This window comes from Cibotium barometz, chromosome 41, assembly GCF_041138505.1.
Source record: "Cibotium barometz isolate CiBa-2024 chromosome 41, ASM4113850v1, whole genome shotgun sequence".
NCBI lineage: Eukaryota > Viridiplantae > Streptophyta > Polypodiopsida > Cyatheales > Cibotiaceae > Cibotium > Cibotium barometz.
Window position 1 is genome coordinate 6,814,422 of NC_141086.1, and position 25,880 is coordinate 6,840,301.

At 39.3% G+C, this 25,880-nt stretch overlaps 1 protein-coding gene across 1 annotated transcript; it reads left to right on the forward strand.

The window, feature by feature from the left end:
- Positions 1-8,918: 8,918 nt before the first annotated feature.
- Positions 8,919-12,688, forward strand: LOC147614641 (uncharacterized). The gene is made up of 3 exons (XM_086779911.1): positions 8,919-10,447; positions 12,098-12,245; positions 12,359-12,688. The coding sequence occupies exons 1-2, from the start codon at positions 9,104-9,106 to the stop codon at positions 12,221-12,223; spliced, it is 1,470 nt and encodes a 489-aa protein (XP_086636037.1). The 5' UTR covers positions 8,919-9,103; the 3' UTR covers positions 12,224-12,245; positions 12,359-12,688.
- The last annotated feature ends 13,192 nt before the right edge of the window (positions 12,689-25,880 follow it).

Sequence of the window (25,880 nt, forward strand, 5' to 3'; positions counted from 1 at the left end):
AAGAGGTCCAAAATACATTCCGAGCTAAGGAAGAGGAATTACGAAACAACTTAACATCAATATCCATAGCTCTTAAGGATGCTGATCACAAAGTGCTCCAACTCCAAACAAAAAGGAAAAAAATAAACAAAGCCAATGCAGAAAAAGTATGGGCACTAAATGAGACCATCAACGCGCCAAATCCTTGGAGATGCAGAAGTTGATGGACACCCACAAACAGAAATGCTATAGATTACCCAACAGCTCCAAGCTCGATGAAAGGCTTCAAAAGATTACAGAGAGACTTAAGAAATGGAAACTATGGCCAGACAAGCATAGGAAGCTCTCACAAGATGCTTTGAAGAATTAGATGCAGCAAGAATGGTACAAGAAACAGCCATCTTAGATCTTCTAACAACCAAGGATTCTCGGATATAGGAATTAGAGCGACAACTAGCAATCCGGGAACGCAGCAAAGGACAAGAGCCTACCGACGAGTTGCATCTACTTCTTGAGTAAGCCATAGGTTCATTGCTAGTAACTCCTCGAGCCCCTCCTCAAACTTTGACTCTCTTTTTGTCTACACTAACACTCTCTTTACTACAATATGAAATCAATCTGTCTGATGAATTGGGCCTAGGAGATTTAACACTAATTAAACAAAATACAGAGCGTGATGCTGACCCTACTATTATCATGGGGATTTTTCGAGGGGGACCTAATACTAACTGATCTAAAAGATGTTTTCTTCTATCCATTACACCCTATTGTACTCAACCTTTGTAGTTGGTGTCGGGTGTTACAAAACTCAGACATCATAGACAACAGTGTCGACAAATTAGACCTGTTTGTACTAGATGATATTCCTGATACATCGGCCAATTACGAGGTTGTAGCTCGTAGTTATACTAATGAATCATTAGTCATGGGTGGTTAGAAGTGTATAATACCCATCAACATTTAAATCTCAGTGAGACTACACTCTATCATCCTTTTGGAATTCTTAAACTTTATCAATCACAATATACACAAACATCTAGAAGCCATGTTGACTACAGTACTCTATAATTTTGATCAAATACACATTGAATATCCTACAATATCTCCCAAGGATATCCTAGAGAGCTACAAGAATTTATGAAGCTCAACAAACCCACCCATCCACCCCCTAGTTCTGAAGAGGGTAAAGAGGAGACACAAAGCTCATCTAATCTTCCTACTTATCCATGTTTTCATCTGTAGCAAGTAAATTACTAAATCCATACTCTAATATTCCTCCTATTAACAAATCTTAGGCAGATTGTATTTTCTCACATCTTCCTTCTCTTCCATTAGAATTTCCCACTAACACTCTCTCCCCCGAGGAGTTGCCGGCACCCCCAACCCGTCTCCACCACAGCCAACTCAAGAGGTTAGTCACACTCTACCCCAAGATACTCTTGAGCCGTTTACTATGATGATACTATTCTTAAGTCTTTGTCTGCTTGTAGAATATGAGGGATCAGAGCAGGGAATCCTCTCCTAAAGCTAAAGTTAATGTTCAAAGTGTTAATGCAAATAACACCTTTTGAGCCTACCCGGCTGATCCTGCCACCCAGAGGCATATTATGATGTTTCTTCCACATAAGTACCATACCCTCTCCGAGCTCCAAAGTGAAATTATAAGAAATATTGCCCTTGGCTGGAGAGGGTACCTTATGGTCAAATTTGGCACGGCATACAAAGCTGGCTAACCCGCACTTGGTAGATTTACTTAACATCAGAATTGTTACATTCATGATCAGTTATTTACTACTTCCGCCCCAGGTTGAGAAAGGCAAATCCAATCCATACATGAGGGGGATATACAACCATTGTCAAATAGACAATGCCAACCCCAAACTTGAAACAGCCAACATGGCGGCAGGAGTACCTAACTATTCCAGAATATAGTCATCATATGTGTGCCCCACCCACACAGAGAGAGTGGACCCTTTGTATACGCCAATGAAAAGAAGATGGACACCATTGGAATTCCATAAGGCCAAGTAGAGAGAAACACATGTTTGCTACAATTTTCCTTTATTCTTGCTAGCAACATTTTCAAATATAGAACATCAAAGGAAGCAATTGCTGACTAGGATACATGCATGGCGTCGAATCCCGAACCCTGCTATTGTAGCCAGTGTCCGATTTCTGAAGTTGATTGTGGTCCTGATTGATCAACCTAAAGAAAGATATGATGAATTTGATGCCACAATTCGACATGAATCAAGGCCCTACTGATAGAGGCATGATGTTATATTATCATCGCCTAAGGTGTTTACCTGTATACATGCATGTAACATTCGAAGATATGGTTGACGGGTTTTGGAGATCACACTTTGCATTCAAAAGAACCCTGAAAAAGCTCTTAATCCCAGTTAGGATTAATAATTATGCTCCTCCAATTGAGGACATTAATAAGTGTCATGCAAAGGCACTATAAAAGTTATAACATTATGAGATATTGGGCCACCCAAGGCCTTAGTTAGTAAGTTTTGGGTGCCTAAGTGTGAATAAGGAGGACCAATTGTACATAAGGTATTTTCTCATAATGAATGCACACAATTCCCCTTTGTGAGAGAGAGTTCTTGCTTTGTCTTGAGAGAGAGGAGAGTGTGTGAGAGAGTACTCTAGCACATGTGTGAGATATTGGCCACCCAAGGCCTTAGTTAGTAAGTTTTGGGTGCCTAAGTGTGAATAAGGACCAATTGTATATAAGGTATTTTCTCATAATGAATGCACACAATTCCCCTTTGTGAGAGAGAGTTCTTGCTTTCTCTTGAGAGAGAGGAGAGTGCGTGAGAGAGTACTCTAGCACATGTGCCTTCTCTATACTTGTATGCTTGCATGCTTGTGTGGTGAAGTGAGAGAGAGAGATTTCTTTGTGTGGTGGTGTGAGTGACTCTATGGTGATAGCGTGGAGGTGAAGCTTAGAGGATTGGAGCTTCTCAAATGAGCTTGGAGACCTCAAGGGACACGAGCTCGAAGGATTGGTAAGTTCCCTACTATGACAGCTATGTTCTATTGCTTCTTCCAAAGGTGAGTTCCTTCTTGGAGGTGTGGTGGCCCATAACATCAACCAAATGAAGCGACGATTGCCAATGGATGGCCTCAATGCTGGAGAGGTGTCCAATGGATGGCCTCAATGCTGGAGAGGTGTCCAATGAGGGTTAACACCCCATAATTACCAAGGATAAGAATTTTCCTTTTAAATTTTAGCTATTATAGATTAATGATAGGAACAAGTCTTCAAGGTAGTAATAATTAGTCAAAACAATATTAGGTATACCTACACATGGACTCACTTTTGGTTGACTCATGTGTCACAACTCACTTCTGGTTGACTCGTGTCACAACTCACGTGCCTAGCCTCACGACTCGTGTGTCCAGCCGCATGGCTCATGTTTCCAAGCTCACGTGTGTTGACTCATGTCTTTGACACATCTCCAAAGGTGAGTTCCTTCTTGGAGGTGTGGTAGCCCATAACATCAACCAAATGAAGCGACGATTGCCAATGGATGGCCTCGATGCTGGGTGGAGAGGTGTCCAATGAGGGTTAACACCCCATAATTACCAAGGATAAGAATTTTCCTTTTAAATTTTAGCTATTATAGATTAATGATAGGAACAAGTCTTCAAGGTAGTAATAATTAGTCAAAACAATATTAGGTATACCTACATGTGGACTCACTTCTGGTTGACTCATGTGTCACAACTCACGTGCCTAGACTCACTTCTGGTTGACTCATGTGTCACAACTCACGTGCCTAGACTCACGACTCATGTGTCCAGGCTCATGGTTCATGTTTCCAAGCTCACGTGTGTTGATTCATGTCTTTGACACGTCTCCAAAGCCGAGAGCATTAAATATCTAACAACAAAACCAAACTTGATATATAACTATATTTAATTAATGAGTATATATTATTTAATAAGTGGTTATATATATATATATGTATGTATGTATCTATGTATATGTATGTATGTATATACACATTTTATAAATACTTTATATTATGAATACAAAATATATATAGCATTTATATACAACTATAATCTTAAGTATTTTTGCCATATCTTTCCCTATGCATTAATTATACATATTAACTATATGCTTTCATTCAACATGCATTATGACCTTCATTAAGCATGCTTAAGCCCCTAGATTTAGGATCTTATTATGTTTTCTTGAGTGTCTCCAATTAAGTAGTTATTTTACACTAACCAAGGCTTATTTATGGCCACAATTAAGCTTGACTATAATCCTAAAATGACATGGATTAGTTGGGTTTTCAAGTATGGATTAACTATGTTTACATGCACTTAAGTTTTGGGTTTAATTGAGAAGGGTAAAACTTTAATTTAATGCACATTGAGGCTTAAGATAGATCAATCCTTTAGGCTTGATTTAAGTAGTTTACATTGAAATTGGTGGGTTATTGAGGGCGACCACTTAGATCGAGAATGATGGGGCCATTAGTTGTACATTGAAATTGGTGGGTTATTGAGGGTAACCACTTAGATCAATAATGATGGCCATGATGGTCGAGATGGTGGCTGTTGAGCCATGTTTTCTTGAGTGTCTCGATTAAGTAGTTCTTTTACACTAACCAACAATAATTGGTGAGAGTTTTAATTATCTCTTAATATGTAAGGCAAAAGGTTAAGGTAATTAATGAAAGCTTCTCTCATGATAGTTTTTTAAGGTTTAAGTCAATATTAACAAATTCACATGACAAAAGCTTCATTATTTCTTTGAAGCATCTGCACTTTTAAAATTTTCTAGTGCATTTTGGATTTGCACATATTAGAGTGACTTGGTTCTCATAGGTAGTCTTTGAATCAAGAACTCAAAGAAGAATCATGGTAGTATGAGAAAATTAGAAAGAATCAAGTGTTACTTTTGGTTCATATGATGCTCAATCATAGTGTAAATTTTATTATTACTTGAACTACAATGGTTGTGGTTTAGATAAATATGCTTAAGATTACCAACAATCAACATAGTGTGCTTCTCCTCAACCATATTTTCTACAGACTAGCAAAATTCTACATTTGATGGGGATAATTTGCCATTGGTCGAGGACGATAAATGGGATAACAAATCTTGCACACAAATAGGAAAAGAAAAGCAAAGTTATTTTGCTACAAGAAGGTTCAATGAAAAGTGACACCAAAAAGAACCTCACGGGCACACATAAAGCAATTCATAATTGTGAGAAATAGAAAAGTATGATTTACAAGAAGCTTACAAATTAAAACACAAGGGCATTTTGACTTCAATATATTGAACAACTCTTTTCTCGATAAGAAATATTGTTTATTTTAAAACATTTATGTACAAGTCTAGATAGCAAGGTTGAGTCCATGCTCTCTCACAATGTAGGCTTAATATATAAATATTGGCTTCTTCTCTTCCTCACTTTTATCGTGAGACTGTAATAATAAAGCCTAATCAAGCAATGCAAGGGAGAGCCTATTATTAATCCTACCTAAGCATTTATCCATCAAGTTATCCATAACATAATGCAAAGCTCCAAGAGAATTCATGCAAGAGAGCAAGGAGAAGAGGGAAGAGAGTTCACAAGAATTCTATTGCAAGGGGAATGATTGTGTATTGCTTAATGTCAAAATTATCTTATATACAATTGGCTAGTCTTCACACTTGGCTGACCATAACTTAAAAATAATCCATGGCCACTATGTCTAGCCCTAAGCAAGTTTATACACAAAGACTATGACTTCCCCATTTGGTATTAAGCACAAGGTAAGGCTCCAACACCATATGCTTTGAAAAAGTAAGATGGCAAGCACCTTATGAAGGTAGAGGATGAGCGAGGCCATGTTGACTAGGCCATTAACATGAACCTTCCAAATTGGTACCTTATTTACCAATTTAATGACAAAGTCTAACTTTCTCAAGGGCATGGTATCATGATGACATTAAGACCCAAATCTTCATACAAGATAGCTGCAACCCCTAGAAAATTATTGTACATGGTCATATTGGAAGAGTCACTCTCCTATAGCCCTCTCCCAACAATTATGCATGACATTCACTTCTAATTCCCCATAGGAGGACATCATGGCTACTTCTTTAAAGGCCCCTTTGCAATTTCTGATGGATCCTTTGGTTGAGACTTGAGTATAATATATCTTTAAGGCTTGGTCCCTTGTCCTTTCATCTTATGGACATTGTTGTGCAATGAGACTATGAACTTTCCAAGATCTATCTCTCAAATGTAAAGGGAGCTGGCATATTGTCTTGCTTTCTCTCGGCTAGTCACGGCAATAACACAACCTCTCTCTCTCTTCCCACTTTGTCTTCTCTACTATTGCAAAAAGTATAGCTCTTTTTTGCTCTAGCTTTCTTGTTCTCTATTGTAGACTTCCAAAACAACAAGGGAGTTAGCATAGAGTAAGCTTAACCACCTCTCTCGATTGCACAAAGATGTGGCCCAAACTTTCCCTTTCTTACACACACTCATAGTAGGCATCAAAGCATGCATCAATGCACCTCTCTCTCTCATGCCATAATCTCTTACAATGTGGAAAAGTAAAACTCTATCTATTTCTCTATGCCCCTACAAGTGAGTAGCCTCTCCCTCTTTAATCTATAGTAGCAGAAGGTCAAGCTCACTCCCTCTCGTTTTTTATTGGTTGCTTGTATCAAGGGATTATGGTGGCATTGCAAGTGGTGGTCAACAATGGCAGCCAATTATAGAAGGCAATAGTACAAGGTAAAAACTCTCTTGATATCTATTCAAATATATGCTCAATACAATATGCACCATTCAAAAGGAAATCTCTTTCTTGATGTTGTTGCACACATAGCTGAAAAACTCTTTGTTTCTTAATTATTTTCTACCCCCATAGGCTAAAATCTCTCTCTCTCTCTCTCTCTCTCTCTCTCTCTCTCTCTCTTTGTAGAGTCAGAGATACAAAGTGGATGTCTAGAAATATCAATGAAAATTGAAACAACATAACTAAACGTTAAAAATCCTCATAACTTTGTCGTTGGGTAAGTTGACAAACTTTCACAACCAAATGCATTAAATTAATGTCTTTCACCATCAAATGCCTTGAATTAATGTAGTTCTTGAAACTTGATAACAAATATGATTGTAAAAGTCATTTTTAAGATGTGAAGTAGCAAACAAACTTTCACCACCAAATGCCTTGAATTAATGTCGTGCAAACTCTTGAAACTAGGTGTCAATCCTTCTCTTTCTCATGCCACCTCCAAGTGTTAGTCTTGACAATGGAACATTTTTTTTTTGTTAAGCCCCCAGCCATGAGCTCACAAATGTTAGAAATGAAGTTTGGGCAAGCACAAGTGTGGGAGTGACACCCACGAGAAGCTCTTAACATCCTAGCAGTTAAAGGAAGGAATCAAGTCTAAACACACATTCACTCCGACCTAAAACTATCTTGCACTAAGTGTACAACATCACAATGAGCAGCTCCCACTCTTTATAGCTCTCTTCAACACTATGTAAGCACTTCAACTCACTTAAGAAAGTCGTCTCAACCTCACACCCAGTTCTCACAAGGTGCTAGTCTGACATGGGCAACTCTCAAGGGAGCTCACGCATGAGACACAAGCACAAAACTAAACCTAAACACTTGAATGGAAGCACAAACACAAGATGTAATTCCAACCGGGTATGAAATAATGAAAACCCTTTCTCTCATCGCTTATTTATGGGTGTACAAGCTCATCCCATAAGCCACTAGGCTATCACATGTCCACAATCCCTTTACTCCATGGATTGCATGATCGATTCAAATAAATCCATGTGGCCTAGTTATTACAAATATCCAAATATCCTTTGACTACTCTAAAGACTAAGGTGCATCAAATACAAATGTATAGGGCCCAAGGCCTCTCTATCATGTGCACATAGAAACACACCATGGAAATATGACAATGGAGTACCAATGGAGCACCAATGGAGTACCAATGGAGCACTAATGAAGAGTACGTGTATGGATCATGACAATGAAGATCACATTGTGGGAATGCTGATGAAGGCCACCCAGAGAATTTTGAGGGAACCTAGTTAACAAGGAAATACTTCTCTCTTTCATATGGAGAAGGAAGAGGACACTCCAACATAATTCTCTAAAGATTACCTAAACACATGACAAGCGCATGATTAATCCAAATTAGGGTTCTACTCTACAGGCTAGCTCACCACTCAACCATAGATCCTGTACATAACAAAGGATAACCCCCTGAGCATAAGGGCCAAGATCCTTTTCCAAATCATCACTTACAGAACTACTCTAGCATATCCAACAAAGAAAATTGCTTCTGTTATTGTTGGACTATTATGCTCTTGCTTTTTTGTCAAGTTCACATGTGACTCCAAAGTTTCTAAAGGACTTTATGCTCCCTTCTTGTAAAAGTACCTCCTTATACTAACTACATCCAACCTAATGCTCTCACAAACTTGCACATGTTCCTATTGGAGACCTTAGCCATTTGACAGGGTGAAACTTGTTTGGGCAGAGCCATGTCACGAAAAGCGTGTACCATGCAAAAGAGTTTGGCCTTACGAGATCAAACACAAAGGCGTCAAGGGGCGTGTGAGATCCCATTGTGGCTACATTGTGAACCTACATAGATGGCAAAAGAGAGAGAGAGAGAGAGAGAGAGAGAGAGAGAGAGAGGTATTAACGTCGGTAGAATGCAACACGAGGGCATTACGACCAACGGGGGTACTTGAACTTGGGTGGATCATGGCCTTTATGATCACATTAAATAAAATCTGAAAAAGTGGGATTGTGCAGAATGAACGATACTATTGGTGGTTTTGTGGTGCGGAGGGTTGGCCCTAAAAGTGGTAATCTTCCACAGCGTGGGAACAGCCTCTTATGGGCTTAAAATATCGACGCTTTACTTTCTTCTTACCCTAGACTAGAAGCAAAGGAGGGCCACTTAAAACCCCGACGTTCCTCTTCATCTTCCTACCGTTGTGCCGACTGTGCTAGGGTTAGGGTTTCTCCTGCTGTACTGCTCTAGGTTTAGGGTTTCCTCCGTCCCGCTCCTCTCTTGTTCGAGGGCTCTCTGCTCCTCTAGGGTTTCATCACCAGCATGGACGGGTACCTGAGTAACCGCGACCCCTACCGCGCAAGTTACTACAGTGCGTATTCCTCCTCTCGCTACCAGCCATCCTATGGGTTCGACAGACAGAGTTTGTACGCCTTGCCTGCAGCAGACCCGCTCTCTTCCTACTCTAGGGTTCCGGTAGACCCTTACGCTGGCTATGGCGCTCCTGTCTCGTATCAGCCCGAGCTTCTGCCTCCTCCCAGATACGCTGCCCCGCCGCCAGCACCGACCTATCGGCCGCGGCAACGAGAAGGCCCCAAGAAGAAGCCTGTTCCTGCACATAGTCTCGGACCTATTAAGAAGGTCTTCAAACAGACGCAGAAAAGGAGCTTCGCAGTGGAGAAGACAGCTACGCCGAAGAAGGCTGTGCAGAAGAACTCTCCGCAGACGGGGAAGAAAGGGACTAAATCAGAGGGCAAACCAGGAAAGCCTCAGAAGTCACTGGCCGAGCTGCTCGCAAAGGAGACCCAAGAGCTTCACAGCCTGTACCGAACGGGCGTCGATCCGACCACGGGTAAGAAATTTGACGGAATTCCCGTTAAGAAAGCTGACGGTGCTCCTGGGAAGAAGAACAATACTAGTACTGCAGGGCAGAAGAGAAAGGCAGAGCCTCAGAAGGAAGGAAAGCAGAAAGAAAGTAAGACTGAGGCCCCTGCAAGCGCGAAGAAGTTGAAAGGAAAGAAGAACAAGAAGTCTGCAAAGGAGAAGAAGCCAGCAGCAGCAGCAAAGAAAAATGAGAAACCGACAGCCTCTACAGCTGTTGTGGCAAAGACAGCAAAAGTTGACCCCCCTCCACTGACAGAGGAGGAGAAAAAGGAAGTCGAAGCCTCATTGGAGCTGCAAAGAGTAGTATGCAAGAGTGTGGGGGAATTTCTTGGTGTACCTTCTGCAGTGGGCGAACCGGCGACTAAGGAAGCAGCAGATGTCACTGGGTCTGAAGGAAAACCGGAGGAAGCTGAAAAGCCTGAAGAAGCTCAGAAGCCTGAAACCTTGACTGCTGAAGAAGAGAAGGAACTTGAAGAGAAAGGGTTTGAGTTCTTCTCTAAGCTCCTTGAAGAGAACCAGGATCTTTGCAAGCTGTATGTTGACAAGTTTAATGCTGGGACATTTGAGTGCCTAGTCTGCCATAGTGTTGATGCTGAAACAAGTAAGAAGTTTGGGAATTTGATGAGTCTTGTCATGCATACCAGCATGAGAAAGCAGAAACGTCCCGCGCACCGTGGTTATGGGCGTGCTGTATGTTCTGTGCTTGGTTGGGACCCTCTCAAAACCCCTAAAATACCCAGAGTGAATAAGGACACACCTGCTACTGATGGGTCAGCCAAACAGGTCAGTGCCTAATTTTGTAGTTCTCCATTCTACATCACCTTATGTTTAGTATATGTTTCATATTTTTATGCTTACAGATATACTTGAGTCTTTGTGCACTTGTGTGGGTATCTCATTTTTGATGCCGCATATAGATCCATCTGTACAGAGAGGACTCATGTATGCTTGGGGTTTTAGAAAGAAGATTTGTATATAGTGGGCTGAACCTTATGTTTAGTATATGTTTTGTTTGCTTTGCTAGTCTCTCTTCTCTTTCCCACCCCCCCCCTTCCCAAGAGTCCATACTCAGTATTGTTTGGCTTTCCAAGAATCTCTCTCTCTCTCTCTCTCTCTTTCTCCCATGTAGAAACATAAGCACATGTTTTCTCGAAACTCTTTGTCATGATTACGCACGCACGCACACACACATATTCTTGATTTAAGTTTTAATGTGCTCAGTTGTTTTCAGGTTTGCTCTTGAACTTCGAATTTGTGTATTTTTCTTTATGTCCTTGTATTCTTCGCAAAAGTTTTTCTAGTGTTTCCTGTTAGTTTCCATCGTCTCAAATTGTAAGGTTGGATATACTGTCATCTTATGAAGGTATATGTTTATGTATACTTGTGTATGCTTTGTTCATGGATATATGCTGTGTGTATATTTATGCATGCAAATATGTCCATGTAACACTATATGGAGATTTATTTACACAGATATGTATCTGTACAATATTATATTTGAATGCATGGTATGTGTTTAGATATATGCAGCATGCACATGTATGATCTACAATGGTCCTGTTTCCCTGAGGATTTGGTGTCACATGGAGGGTGGTCTCTTCTTCTTATTTGATTGTTCCTGTGCCTCATTACAACTCCGGGGATGAGTATTCTCTCACTGCTTCCATTTCCTATCCCTTAAATGTGAAAGTGTCTTTTGACAGTCCCTGATAATTCGTGCAGAAGACTGTTACCTTCTTAACAGCAAGTTCCACTCCTTGGGATGTTACTTGTCCCTCAAATGTGAAAGCGTCTTTTGACAGTCCCTGATAATTCGTGTGGAAGACCGTGACCTCCTTCTCACTGAGGTTTACATGCAAGTTCCACTCCTTATAAAAGGAGTGTAATGCATCTAAGTGTCTCTGCCACAGTCCTGCTGTGTGACAACTAGAGTGGAGCGCCCTTGCTACCAAGTCTGTCAACTCATCTATATAAAGCAGTGAGAGAGAGAGAGAGAGAGAGAGAGAGAGAGAGAGAGAGAGAGAGTTATTGTAGTCCTTAAACTTGAAAGTACCAATGGGACTTGAGACCAAAAATAGTACAAGGGTTCCTATAAAAGGATAGACCAGCTATGTGTCTATTCCTGTTGATGCATTGGCAAGTACATCTCCATATTAGTACAAAGGAGAGCTCCTGTGTGTAGTATCAGCCTAATCCAGGACTCTGTTGAGATTCTCACCATGTCCACCACAAGTGGAAGAGTGTCCTGTCCCTATGTTGCTAGAGAATTTCCACGAGCTGGAAGGCTTGTGGATATGATGAATGTGCTGTAGCTGGCGAGCCTCCAGGGTGGCTCCAGGTTGTCAAGGTGTGCCGTTGGTTGAGGCGGTACGAGAGAGAGAGAGAGAGAGAGAGAGAGAGAAGAGAGCATAATTTTTTTACATTTCTTTTCAGGACAAAGAGGATGAAAAGCCTACAAGTGTGATTGTAGAGATTGAGGTTTCTGGCATAGAAGCTGCAAAGGCACCTGAAGAAGAAAAGATAACTGAAGATGCTGCGATAGACTCTACAGCAGAATGAATAGTTCGTGCTCGAGCTACAGGTCAAAACCAGAACTCCTTTCTCTCACATGTATTCTAGCTTGGCTTTCTGGAAGGACTCTGCGGGTCAAGATTGGACCAAGATGATCAAGAACTGCCTTGATGTTTTGTGCAGGGATAACTTCTACAAAGCTTCAATCAATTGAGACATATCAACCAATGGCGATGTGAGCAGCCTGAAGATGCAGTGATTCAGTTTTGGAGCCAGTGTATTCTTCATGAGGTGCATGATGGGGCTACAAATAAGATGCTAGATTGTTTTGTTGAAGGATTTCTTGCACTGCTGCAAATTTGGGCTGTATCAAGCATGGACCATTTTGTTGGTGTAGTTTGCATCATTGTTATGTGAGACCTGTGTGTCCTTCCTTAACTCAGTTACATCTTGGAAGCCATCTATCCTACGTCTCTTGCTTTTATAAAGTTGTTTTAAAGTGCCTACTTTAAACCTTTTCCAGTAAAGGTATGATCTGTGTATGTAGAGTATTCACAGGTAATTGTTGTATGGTTCTTTTTTTAAAATAATAATGTGAGGGAGGGTACTGCAAATACATGCCACATCCCTTTCCACTAAGGGGTTGGTAGATTTGAACCCTGGACCTCCTTTTCAGGAGGCAAGGGTGCTACCACTGGGATAATTGCTATCTGGTTCTCCTCGATTTTGTTTGAAGTTTGGTTTTTGTGTTTTGGCTAGCATAGTTGTCATATAGGTCTTTACTTTTTGAGGCATTCTGTGCAGTCTTGGAAAGTAGTTAGGTTGCAACAGCCCCGTGATTGCCTTCATGTTGGTTTTTGCGATTTGTTCTGCACTATGTTGTTCTAGACAAGAAGTCCAATCCAAGTTGATGGCATGCACTGTCGCAGACATCATATTAGAGAAGTTGATGTTGGTTCTGCAGTTGTCTACGCAGTATGGTGTTCTAGACAAGAAGTCCAAGTTGATGTCATGCACCGCTCATACAGAATGAAGTATATCATATTCGAGAAGTTGGCTCATACAGAATGAAGTAATCTGAGAAGTTGATAAAAAGACAAGGGTGGTTAAACATCACGAGAACTCAGTATTCTTTCTCTGAAGGGTTACGTCTCTGACCTAAGCAGCTTTCAATAAGGATTGTGTGAATGAGGAATGTTGGTTCTGCAGTTGTCTACGCAGTATGTTGTTCTAGACAAGAAGTCCAAGTTGATGTCATGCATCATTCATACAGAATGAAGTATATCATATTCGAGAAGTTGGTTCATACAGAATGAAGTAAATAATATTAGAGAAGTTGATAAAAAGAGAAGGGTGGTTAAACATCACCAGAACTCAGTAATCTTTCTCTAAAGGGTCACGTCTCTGACCTAAGCAGCTTTCAATAAGGATTGTGTGAAAGAGGATTCTTGCTCAAGATTTGAGGGGGCATGTAGTTTTGTCTGCCTCAGCTTATTGATGTTGAATCAATTAAATCAAATGAAATCTGAATTCTTATAAAGTTCACTGATTTAAGGGTTGCAGTCCCACTGGTGATTGTGGCCCAACAACCAGGATGGTTTGGTATTAAAACCTTTGTGCTCTAAGCTATCCTAAGTCAGCACCTGTGCATAAAAACTTTCATTCATCTTGTTTCTTGAACCACAATGGAGCTCGACTTCAATGAAAATGTCACTTAAAAGAGAAGGTGGGCACTTTCTTGTTCATGTGAAGGAGTCATGATTCGTTTCTTTCAAATGCTTCACGACGGGAGTTCAATCTCTATCGAACGGGTGAAAACTCAAAGGAACTGTGAGACATCTGAAATGTACATGCAAGGATATGCACACGCTTGCGCATCCAAAAACCGCCGCAAGGTATTATTGAAAATATATTAGCTAGGAGACTGAGCGAGGATCATTCGCCATGCATCATATTTTCACATTGTCTCCTCCACTCACACAAGGTTAAATCAGGAGCATACATATATATGCTGGTATGCTGTACATGCACAAGTAGGAGCATACATATATGCACAAGCACATGCACATCCACCTAATTTTTGCATTCAGCTTGACACCCTTATTCCCCTCTACTTCATCTACTACTGCTAAGTACTCTTCCTGCTGGTATTACTCCATCTACTAATGCTAAGTACCCTTCATGCTGGTATGCTGTGTCTTCTATATTTACAATCTTCTCTAGCTCCTATTTGCAACTATGGAGGTTTGTTCAATAGCAAGTGCAATCCTACCTAGGCAATGAATTAGAAGGGACTAGATAAGTGCTAAATTGGAAGATTGCATCAAGGGGTGAAGCTCCAAACTATGCAAGAATGATATCATGTGACTTCTTTCTAATGAGCCTAGATGTTAGCTTAGCCTCTACAATTTTCTTGGGTGCACTTCTATTTCTTCTCTGCATCCTCACCCCTACCATGTTTTTTAGATGGCCTTTCTACTTCAGCTTTGGCCGGTACTGGAGCAGCTACCTATTCTTGTGCTTGTACTTCTTCTTCCTTCCAGGGAGTTTCTTCTTCTGGCACCACTTCCTCTAGCTTCTAGGTCTCCTCTTTTTCCTTTGCTTCTTGTGCCTCATCTTATGTGTACATGCAGTATGGAGAGTGCACGTGTGTGCACAAAAGTGCGTGTATGAATGTGCATGCATGATATGCATACGTGGGAATGTGTGCACACAGGATGTGTGTGCACATGAATGTGCACGTGTGGGTGTGAATGGGTGTGGGACATGCACAAGTGAATGTGTGGGATGCACATATGTGCACACGTGTGTGCAAATGTGTAAATATGTGTGCGCACGGGTGTGTGTAAGAGTTGGTGCATATGTGCAAATATGTGTAAAAGTGGGTGCACACACATGCAAATGTGTGTAAAAGTGGGTGCACAGGTGTGTTAGAGTGGGTGCACACGCATGCAAATGTGCGTGTGTGCACGGATAGCCGCTTTGTCTAAAGATAACCACAAGCAATACTATTGGAGTTTTAGGGGTTCATCTCTGAATGTCGTCTAGTGTACCAAATGTTCCAATCAAGGTGACATGAAGGAAGATGTTATGGTATATTTCTACCCTATCAAGAGCTCTCTCTCTCATTCATGCAACTATTGAAATAGACAATTCTTACCTTGCTTTCGAGCCCAGGATCTCCATGATCTCCAAGCTCCACGAATGGCCAGCTCCAAGCTTCTAAGTCTCCCTCTTGCTGTCAAAAAGAGGTTTGCTCCTTGCAAAGGACTCACCTCCATCACTAAGCATAGAATGGCACATGTGCTAGGAGCAAACAAGCATCTCCTCCCAACTCTCTCTCTCTCTCTCTCTCTCTCTCTCTCTCTCTCTCTCACACACACACACACACACACACACACACACACACACATGCACACGCACATGCACGCACGCACGCACGCGCGCGCGCACACACACACACACACACACACACACACACAAAAGCAAGTGTAAGGAGATAACAAGAACTCACTTAGCACAAAGGGGGATTATGTCATTTCATTATGAGAAAGTGTCTTTTATATAATTGTCCTTAATCACATTTGGGTGCCTAAAACTAGAAACCTAACTAATAAGCTTGGTCACTAGCCAACTCTTCTCATAATCGATCTATTAGAAATCTGATTGTTAGAGGCAGATCTATTGGAATCCTTCTTCTTGTTTTCTTTGTTTTAAAGTTCAAATTAGTTTTTAATTGTCTGGCTTGTTTTTTTGCGATATTGGCAAGTCGCCTTCTTTGGCTTTTTGGAGTCGAAATTTGTCTTCCACTGAAATTTCTTGCCCTTATCCTTGGTTGTTAAAGCTTGATCACTTCTAGAACTCTCAAAAACATTCTTTTAGATTGTTCCTCTCCAACATAAGCTTATAAGCTCCTGATAAAGTAAGAGGGGTTGCATTGTCTCCCTCTAAATAAAAGATGGAGAGAAGTATTGAAACCTATATAAGATTCAAGTAAAGAATTATGGATGATGCTAATCATGTCCTAAGAATTAAAGGTGATGTTAATTGTGTTCTTTTCAGGAATGACTTCATCAATATTAAGAAGTTTCTCTCTCAAGTCCTATAACTTTGTTAAATGTCCATTCATGGACCCCTTTTCTTATATATTTTCATTGTCAAGTTGCCTTCTTAGATAGGCAGTCCCTGCATCATTTTCAGCTTGATACATAATTTCTAGAGTATTCTAACAAGCAAGCATGGATGTTCTATAGGATTGAATGTATAGAACAATAAACCTTTTAACTGACAAGGCAATCAATGCCAAAGCTTAAGCATCATGTGAATGCCATCTTCTTTGGCAGTAGTAATTTGAGGAACTTGTTGTTAAATTTTTTGGCCCTGACTCCTTTAAGGAGTAGTAGAAGCAATTACACAAAGGCAGGGAGTCATCACCACCACTGACTCCTTTAAGGAGTAGTAGAAGCAATTACACTAAGGCAGGAGCCATCACCACCACTGACATGCCCCCATAGGTCTTTTGCAACTAGGATATTTTCTATTATAAAACTCCATAGGGAGTAATTTGACCCATCCAATTTATCCTCTTTAGAAAGAATACCAAACAAATCATTTGTAAAGTTGTTAGCCATACCTGACTACTAGAGAATTTGAACTGGAGTCTACTACTATTGAACTCACTAATCTCAGTCAGATCACCAATTCCAGGGCAACTAGAGATAAAGAATCACAGAAGGATAAATATCCAATTGGACTCATGGATCACCAATTGAAGAAGATAAAATTGAACGACAACAGTGTAAAAATTAAAACTTGCAGTAGGTGTGTTAAATCGCATGGTTGTAGCTTAAATCCCTTATACAAATTAATTGTATAGGAGATTATTCTTGAAGTAAAAGTGTTGATTCAAGGTGTAAAGATCTCCTTCATCTATTACTCAAATGGAGGATTCATCGATTACCCGGTTACAGAGAGAGAACTTTAACGGAAGCTTCAATGAAAAACTCGACGAATACCCATGTTAGATGCAGGTGGTGGCAAAGGAGGTGAAGTGTCTTGTATTTGAAACATCCCCCTTATCATTCCATCTAAAAAAGTTAATGGTATAAGAGATCCGGACTCTAAGCAATTTGATTTTTGGGATGATCTATGAGTCAAATTGGTGATCCAGACTCTTGAGCTAAGACTGGTGATTGGGATTGAATGTGGGTTTGGTCATCAGTGATCCAAAAGTGCATTAATGGTGGTAACTAGCATTGATTTCTATGTACTTTGTACTTTTTAGCTTTTCAAGTATAACATGGGTTTTAGAAAATCGAGGACATGGCTGTTGGGCAAGAGGAATACTTTTGAATGGTGTCAATGAAAAGCCTCAGACATGGCCAGGAGTGTGGATTTACGTTTTAATAACAATGTGCGTTGTGCTAGTGGTGCAGTTTGAGCATGAAGGGAAGCTTTTAACAACACTCCAATGTAAGGATTTTCAACTCAATTTATAAAAACCTACTTCAAATATTAATGCCTTGATTAAGCTAATCTTTGCAATAAATATAAAAAATACTAATGTACACTAAGTTCTAATTAATCTAAGACTAATGCTGAAGTCATGATGAAATCAACCAAGTAGAGAGAAAACATACCTCAGCCACACCTAGGAGAGCTTGCTCTTCATTCCACTACTCCCATGAGACAAATAATATAACAAATTGATCAACATAAGGTTAAGATTAGAAGCAAGGCCTACTTTAATGTTAACCACACTAGCTTAACTTTACTTCGAAGGCATGGCAAAACTTTTAAGCCATATTTTGTATACTACATAATACACTTTATGTAAAATGATTATGGGAAATCTCCGAGTTTACGATTTGTGTAATGCCAAAAGATAGTATTTAAACACCAAGCTTATAACTTGTGTAATGTCGGTATTAGACGAGGAAATAAGCCTAAAGTAATTTATTAGGCCCCTGGATATCATTTGGGTGCTCAAGTGTTGTACAAATGAGTCTTGTATATAAGACACTTTGACTAATGAGAAAAGACGTAATCCCATTCTCATAATTGAGTTCGAGTCTTCTTGCTCTTGTGAGATTGAAGCTTTCTCTTCTTCTTCTTTGTTACATGCATGCTTAGGGATTGCATTGGTGAGTGATAGTATTGATGTATGTTCTCTTCTCCCTCTCTCTTTCTCTTATCTATGCCATTACGGAAAATCGAAGCATATTTTGGGGCCTCTTGGCTAAAATGAAAAATCCCTCTCCTCCAATGAGAAAAAGGCCAACGTAACATTTAAAAACTCATAAATCAAATTCTAATTTGTAAAAATTAAAGACTGAAACTATTATATATTCTAAATGTTACTATAGCATTATATGGTAGTGATGTGTGTGAACACACTTAGGACTGCCGGGCCACTTTTTCCCTCACTAGGATGTTTTTTTTCCCTGTGCGTATGTACACCCTCTTATCTACTCATTTTGGGGTGTGTATTTATCTTTTGTATCCGGCACACATTTGTTCATTCTATTCTAGTGAGTTTGTGTACTCTCAAGCTTCTCTATCTTATGTGTGTGCATTGTTGCAACCCTAACCCTAGTTCCAACAATCGGTATCAGAGCTAGCTTCCTTGACACTTGATCTAGTAGTCTGCCTCCCTCCTCTCACGACTCTGTTTTTTTGTCTCCGATTGAGATAGCCTCTTAGGAGAAGGTATACACTGTAGTGTGGTGTATACAAAGTATACAAAATTTTTGGGGTCTGCGGTGTGATTCGGACGCGTTTTGGGCACTGCAAGGTTTCTTTAGACGTTCTTAAGAGGCTTCATTTTGGATTGGTTATGCTCAATTTTGGGTGTTTGGGCTGTATAGCGGCAAAGATTTGGCATCTACAGTGTCTTTAACAACGTCGACCATCACTTTCACCAGTAACACTCTATTCTCTACTCTGAGTTATTTTTCATACACTTTGCAGGTGATTCAGTCAGTTGGCAACTATCTAGGATTACATTCAGTGAATACTGAGTACTTGTAGTGTGTTGAAAGATTTTGCATTTGGTAAACAGCCATGGCTAGCAGTAGCGATGCATTCAACATGTTGTTTTCTAAGGACAAACTTGATGGGACTAACTACCCATTGTGGTCCTATATAATGAGGCATGTAGTAGTTGCTAAAGGCCTTTGCAATGTGGTTAGTGGTAGTGAAACTCATCCTATTTCACAACTACCAGTGCAACCACGTGCTGCAGGTACATCTGAAGTAGAATCTGATACATATGTGGCTCCTCCACATGCACCACCAGTACCTCCTACTGCTGAAACGAGATGGGATGGAAGAGATGCACAGGCACATGCATTGCTTGCACTTTCTGTGAAGTGAAGCATTATTCCTCATATTCGGTCATGTAAGACCTCAAAATAGGCATGGGATGCACTTGCTGCATTATATCAGGTGCACAATAAGGCACATGTTGCATATATGTGTAAATAGTTGGAGTTTGAGCACATGAATGAGGGAGACTCAATGGACAACTTCTTGACCAAGATCAAAGATTTTAAGGAGCAGCTCGCTCTAGTGGATGAGATATATCCTGACAGTACATTAGTACCCACAGTTCTCAATGCATTGTTGGATTCTTATCAGAGCTTTTCCTCTACCCTTAGATTCATGATGAATTATGCATTAAGAAGAACTTGCTCTATCAGTTTCAGCCTTAGCCTTCTCAGGCTTGATGGTGAAATTTGTGGATAACAGAAGTACAATTCAGGATAGAAATGATGGTTATTCTATCATTGCCTCAAGTACCTTGTTTCATGGCCGTCGAAAACTCATTTCAGCCCATGCTTTCATGCAAAAAAATAGCAGAATGTATGCTCACATGACATGTTTAATTTGCTCCTACTTTTGTTTAATGGAGGGCAGCCATATGTAGAGCAATTGAATGCTCAACCAAGTACTAGAATTCAGCCTTTATAGGTGCAAAATCAGCCTTTTAATGAGGCAAATATTGAGGATGTAGTGGATGAGGAGAGAGAAACCATGGAAGAAATTAGGCGTATGCCAAAATGGCTTGTGCAAACATTGCAGGATAGCAAGTTGGCAACTCCTTTACCTAGCAAAACTCGTGCTGCAGGTTCTCATCATGTATATTATTTTCATATGGATCATGTTCTCATTTCTACATTATGTAATGAGGAGGAACCTATTTCCTTTGAGGAAGCACAGGATGATTATCATTGGATGCATACTATGTAGGATGAGTATAACTCTATACTTAAGAATAACACCTGGTATTTGATAGATCTACCTCATGGTGGCAAGAAGGCCATTGGTGCTAAGTGGGTTTACAAGGTAAAATGCAAAGCAGATGGTAGCATTGATCGCTACAAGCTCGGACTTACTGCAAAGGGGTATGCCCAACAAAAGGGCATTGATTATGATAAGACCTTTACACCCACATCTCGTATGACTACCATTAGGTGTCTCATTGCTTTAGCAGCACATCATGGGTGGAATGTACATCAGTTGGACATTAAGATTGCATTCTTGAATGGTGATTTACATGAGGAGGTGTATGTATCGTAGCCTCCTAGTTTTGATGTGAAAGGAAAAGAGTCTAAAGTACGCAAGTTGAAAAAGGCTGTTTATGGCCTTAAGCAGACTCCTAGAGCATGGTATGAGAAGATTCATGCATACTTAGTTGCAAATGATTTTTGCAATAGTCCAACAGAGAGTACCCTCTATGTGAAGAGGAGTAAGGACACATTTTTGTCATCATTCTATACGTTGATGACATGCTGCTCACGGGACCTGATATAGATCATATTTCAACCTTTAAGGCTGATTTGGAGTCATCATTTGAGCTGTCAGATTTGGGGCCCTTGCATTAGTATTTGGGGATTCAGTTTATGTAGCGCAATGATGGCATTGTTATGCTGCAGTCTAAATATATACAGAAGCTATTTAAGAGGTTTAATCTTGAAGACTGTAAACCTGTGGCTACACCTATGGAGACATGTACTTGACTTAGTCTTCAAGATGCAGGAGACTGTTTTGATGGTAGTTTGTATCAGTAGGCCGTTGGATCTCTTCTTTATGTGTGTAACATGATGCCAGATATACAGTATGCGATCTCACAGTTTAGCAGATTTATGCATGGCCCAAGTACAAAGCATTGGTAGGTTGTTAAGTGGGTTTTTTGCTATTCACGGGGCACTCAATATTTTGGATTATTTTATCAAAAGGGGGGTGAGTCACAGCTGTATGCTTTCACTGATTCAGATTGGGCTAGATGTTATGACACACGAGCGTCCATTAGTGAGTTTTGCTTTTGCCTTGGTGATTCATGTTATGACACACGAGCGTCCACTAGTGAGTTTTGCTTTTGCCTTGGTGATTCATGTATATCATTGTTCAGCAAGAAGCAGCCTACCACGGCCACTTCCAGCTGTGAAGCTGAGTACATGGCAAATTTTACACCTACAGTTGAGCGTGTGTGGCTCAGACGTCTTATGGTGGCTGATTTGGGTGTTGGACAGTCGTCTAGCACTACGATTTTCACTGATAGCCAGAGCGCATTAGCAGTTGCGAGGAACCCAGTGTTTCATGCTTGCACTAAGCACATTGAGGTGCATTACCACTATGTTAGGGAAAGACTCTTTGTATCAGAGATTAGCTTGGTCTGTGTGCCTACACATGACAACATGGCAAATTTATTCACGAGTGAAAGCTCTTCCTCGTGAAAATTTCGAAGCTTTTCATAAAGCTTTGGGCTTACTGCCTTTTCAGGATTAATCAGTCATACCCTGTACATATTCACATGATCACTCAAGGGGGGATTGTAACATTATATGGTAATGATGTGTGTGAACACACTTAGGACCGTCGGGGCACTTTTTCCCTCACTAGGAGGTTTTTTTCCCCCGTGCATATGTACACCCTCTTATCTACTCATTTTACTTATCTTTTGTATCTAACACACATTTTTTCATTCTATTCTAATGAGTTTGTGTGCTCTCAAGCTTCTCTATCTTGTGTATGTGCATTGTTGCAACCCTAACCCTAATTCTAATAGTTATATCATGCATTCAATGTAGGTGTATTTTTTATTTTTGATCGGATTTTTAGGTTGTCATAGCAGTTAATATACTTGGGAGGAAATCAAAGAGAAGTGAAAAAACTTCCCTCCCAAACAACGTTTCTTGCTCATTATTGAGCTCTTCTGTTTTTCATTGTTATTCTTTTCCCGCTCTCTTTGGCAGGTATTGCTCCATTGTTTCTATTCTGTGTCATCTATTACTCTTCTATTTATAAAAAATGTTGACAAAAAAATATTAGTGTGCATGCACAAAATGTGATTTAGAACAAAACATGGAGTATCAAATAATATGTAAAGAGGTAACTTCTAAACAACGGAGACGTACTTCTTCTATTTGTTTAGTAGTAGTGGAAAATACAGTTTCTTCATTAATGAGTCAATGGGAGCAACTTGCTGTCTCAAAAGGAAATTGAGTACTTATGCAACCAAACAATGTATTCTTAGCAGCATGGAAAGGCGAGTCAAGTTTGTTGATGGGAAGAATAATGTTAAGGAAATATTGATCCGACATGTTTATATGCACATAGATCTTGACTATCTAGACTATCTTCCACAACATAGACCAAATTGTAAGTGCCTAGAGAAACATGTTATCTTTACTGTTTTAATCTTGAAAATTATCTAACTATAATTTTGTTTTTGTTTCTATTGACACATATGTTTATCCATCATCTTATGAAGAATGGCAGCCTATATAATGCATATTGGGGTTATTTAATATTTTACATGGGACAATAGGAGAACTGTAACACAGAGGTAGATATGCAACACAATTGGCACAATTCGATATTTTTTTTAATGACCATTTCTATAAGTTGATGGATAACCAACACACATATGGTATTTTGGAGAGATAACAACTACCATCATGGAATATTGTAGAGTAGTTAGTTTCAAATGCTTCTATTAGTGAATCCTATAGAGCCAAACTCTTTACGGAAGTTCAATGTTCATTACAGCCAAGTATTGCAACAAGAAGTGCTAAAGTGAACATACATATGCCTATTTCAATGTTTATAGACTTTTTCAGAAAGTACCCAATAAAGGTTAGTGAGACAATGCTCACATATAGAGTTAATGATGTAGAAGAAGGTCTTGATTTTCTTGATTATGGTTGGGATAAGAAAATTTCCAATAAGGTGCATTCTGAAGTTGTGCCAAAAATAGTTCTAGTGAAGTATATGATTAGGTCTCAAAATTTTATAATTTCCTTCTATTATAAACATAGCCAATTCATTGGTGACAAAATTTTCCCAATGGATCAAGATTTTATATGATTAGGTCTCAAAATTTTAAAATTTCCTTTTATTATAAACGTACCCGATTCATTGGTGACAAAATTTTCCCAATGGATCAAGATTTGGATACATCTGGTGAAGGAAATCAATTTATTGACATAGAGGTATATGAAGGGGGAATATTATTGGCTGTTATATCTCTTAGGCAATGCTGTATACTCACTCAACTGTGTCATGATCTTCTTACCGAAGCTGAAGCCAATTTGTCAAAGAGATTTACATTCATTTATTAATAATAGAAAGGTAATTTCAATGTAATGCTTTCTTATTTCACTTTACATTGAATCAATCTTTTTAATTCATATCAATAACATCACATGACAATAGGTATTACAAAGGAGAGAGGACCATACATTGTAGAGATAATACCAAATGCATTCATAATATCTTTCATGATTAACTAAATATATGTAAGGTGTTAAATTCTGTCTTTTTATGTACAAAAGTAATAAGGATGACATTTTGTCATCATCAAAATATATAATTACATTGTAGTGCTAAGTAGGTTTGACTTTAGCTGATGGGGATTCTTATGTAGCCTTGACTTCAGCACACTCTTTTGTTTTGTCCATGGGCTTATCTTCTGTAGTTTTGGCTTCACCAAAAGTATCTATAGTTGGAACTTTAATTTTGATATCCTCCTTTATAGTGGCAGATTTAGAGGCCTCCCTATATCTTTTACTTCACCAGATGGGGATTCTTCTATAGGTTTGACTTCAGTAGATGGGAATTCTTATATAGCCTCAACTTCAGCATGCTTTTCTATTTTGTCCATGGGCTTATCTTCTGTATTTTGGCTTCACCAAAAGTATCTATACTCGAAACTTCAATTTTAATATCCTCCTTTGTAGTGGCAGATTTGGACACCTCCCCTGTATCTTTTCTTGGTTAAGGCATTCCATCTTCTATTTTTGAGGGTGTTTCTTGTACAAGAGGGGGGGCTCTTTTGGCATGATCAAGTATTGTACTTGTCATTCTAGCTCTAAAGTTGTCCACATATACATCATTGTAACTCTTTGAGGTCATATGTAAATTAGAAAATAATAATGATTACATTTTGTTATATCTTCCACTTTGCATTACATTATTGGTTTTGAGGGTTTTGTGTTTACTAATTCTAGTCTGTCTATTTTGAAACACACATCAAACATATACTTCGCATGGATTAGAGTCCTCCACCCACATGAGAAACCATCATGTTGAGGTGGAACTTATATACCAAAAAATATAAACCTTAGGCTATTTTCATTTAGGAGAAAAAGTTTAAAACATATAAAAGAGGAAGAGGTACTTACATGAATCGTAATTGGAGTTACAGACGCAAGAAGATTAATGTTTGGAGGCAAATGATCCAGCACAGAGAAAAGCCTCTTCAAACATCTACAACACATGATATTTCAGTAGCTTGAAATTAAAACAAATTAATTGAACATAGAGAAACTAATAGTACATATACAATCTAAGTTTGTTTGTGAGTTCCACTAATAGAATTATAAAGCCAGCATTGTTTGTTAGCAATATCAATTACCACAAGGCTCCAATGGAAGCTGCTACAACATAAGAAAAGGATAACCAGTCTTCCTTCATAGTTCTCAAAAGTATTGAAGACAAACTCTAGTACCTTACTTACTCTGCATAATAGGGAAAGAAGATTAAGCTGACTTATTCAAAATTACAATGTGTCTCCAATGTGTGAACCACTTTCCTAGCTTTTTGTTTGATTCTTTTGGATTCCCTATAAACACTGAAAAGTGTGAATCTAACATGAATTTCATTGGTAATTAAGACTTAAAAATCATGTAATAGCAAAATTAATTTAAGAGTTCTCCCAAAGATAGCCTATAACATGGAACTACAAAATGAGAAATTAAAAAAATTTCCTTAAACCCATAAGAATTATTGTGTCAGAGAGTATACTTTTTCTCAAGATCTTCAAATAATATTTGCTTAGTGCAATCATCCTTTCCACATTAATCTCATCTATAACAATATTCACACTATCCCCAAGATTTTCTAATCTTTGTAAATTTCTGATATCTTGAAGGGGAGTCTCTTGAGCCTTAGTATCACCTTCAGGATCTTTTTTTTCTTGATAGATTCTTCATTAAAGTGCTTTCCCCCTTGTGTTTTTATCAGGTGTCACTTCTACCACCTTCAATTCTTCACCTTCCTTTGACTTTCTTGATGGTGGTACTAGGAGAATATCTCTCATCTTGATGCCCACCCATTCCACAGGATGGGAGAAGCTTGGCATATCTCCAACGTACCCTCTTCAATGTCTCCATGTCCTTGTTGCATAATTGTCAACCTGGGT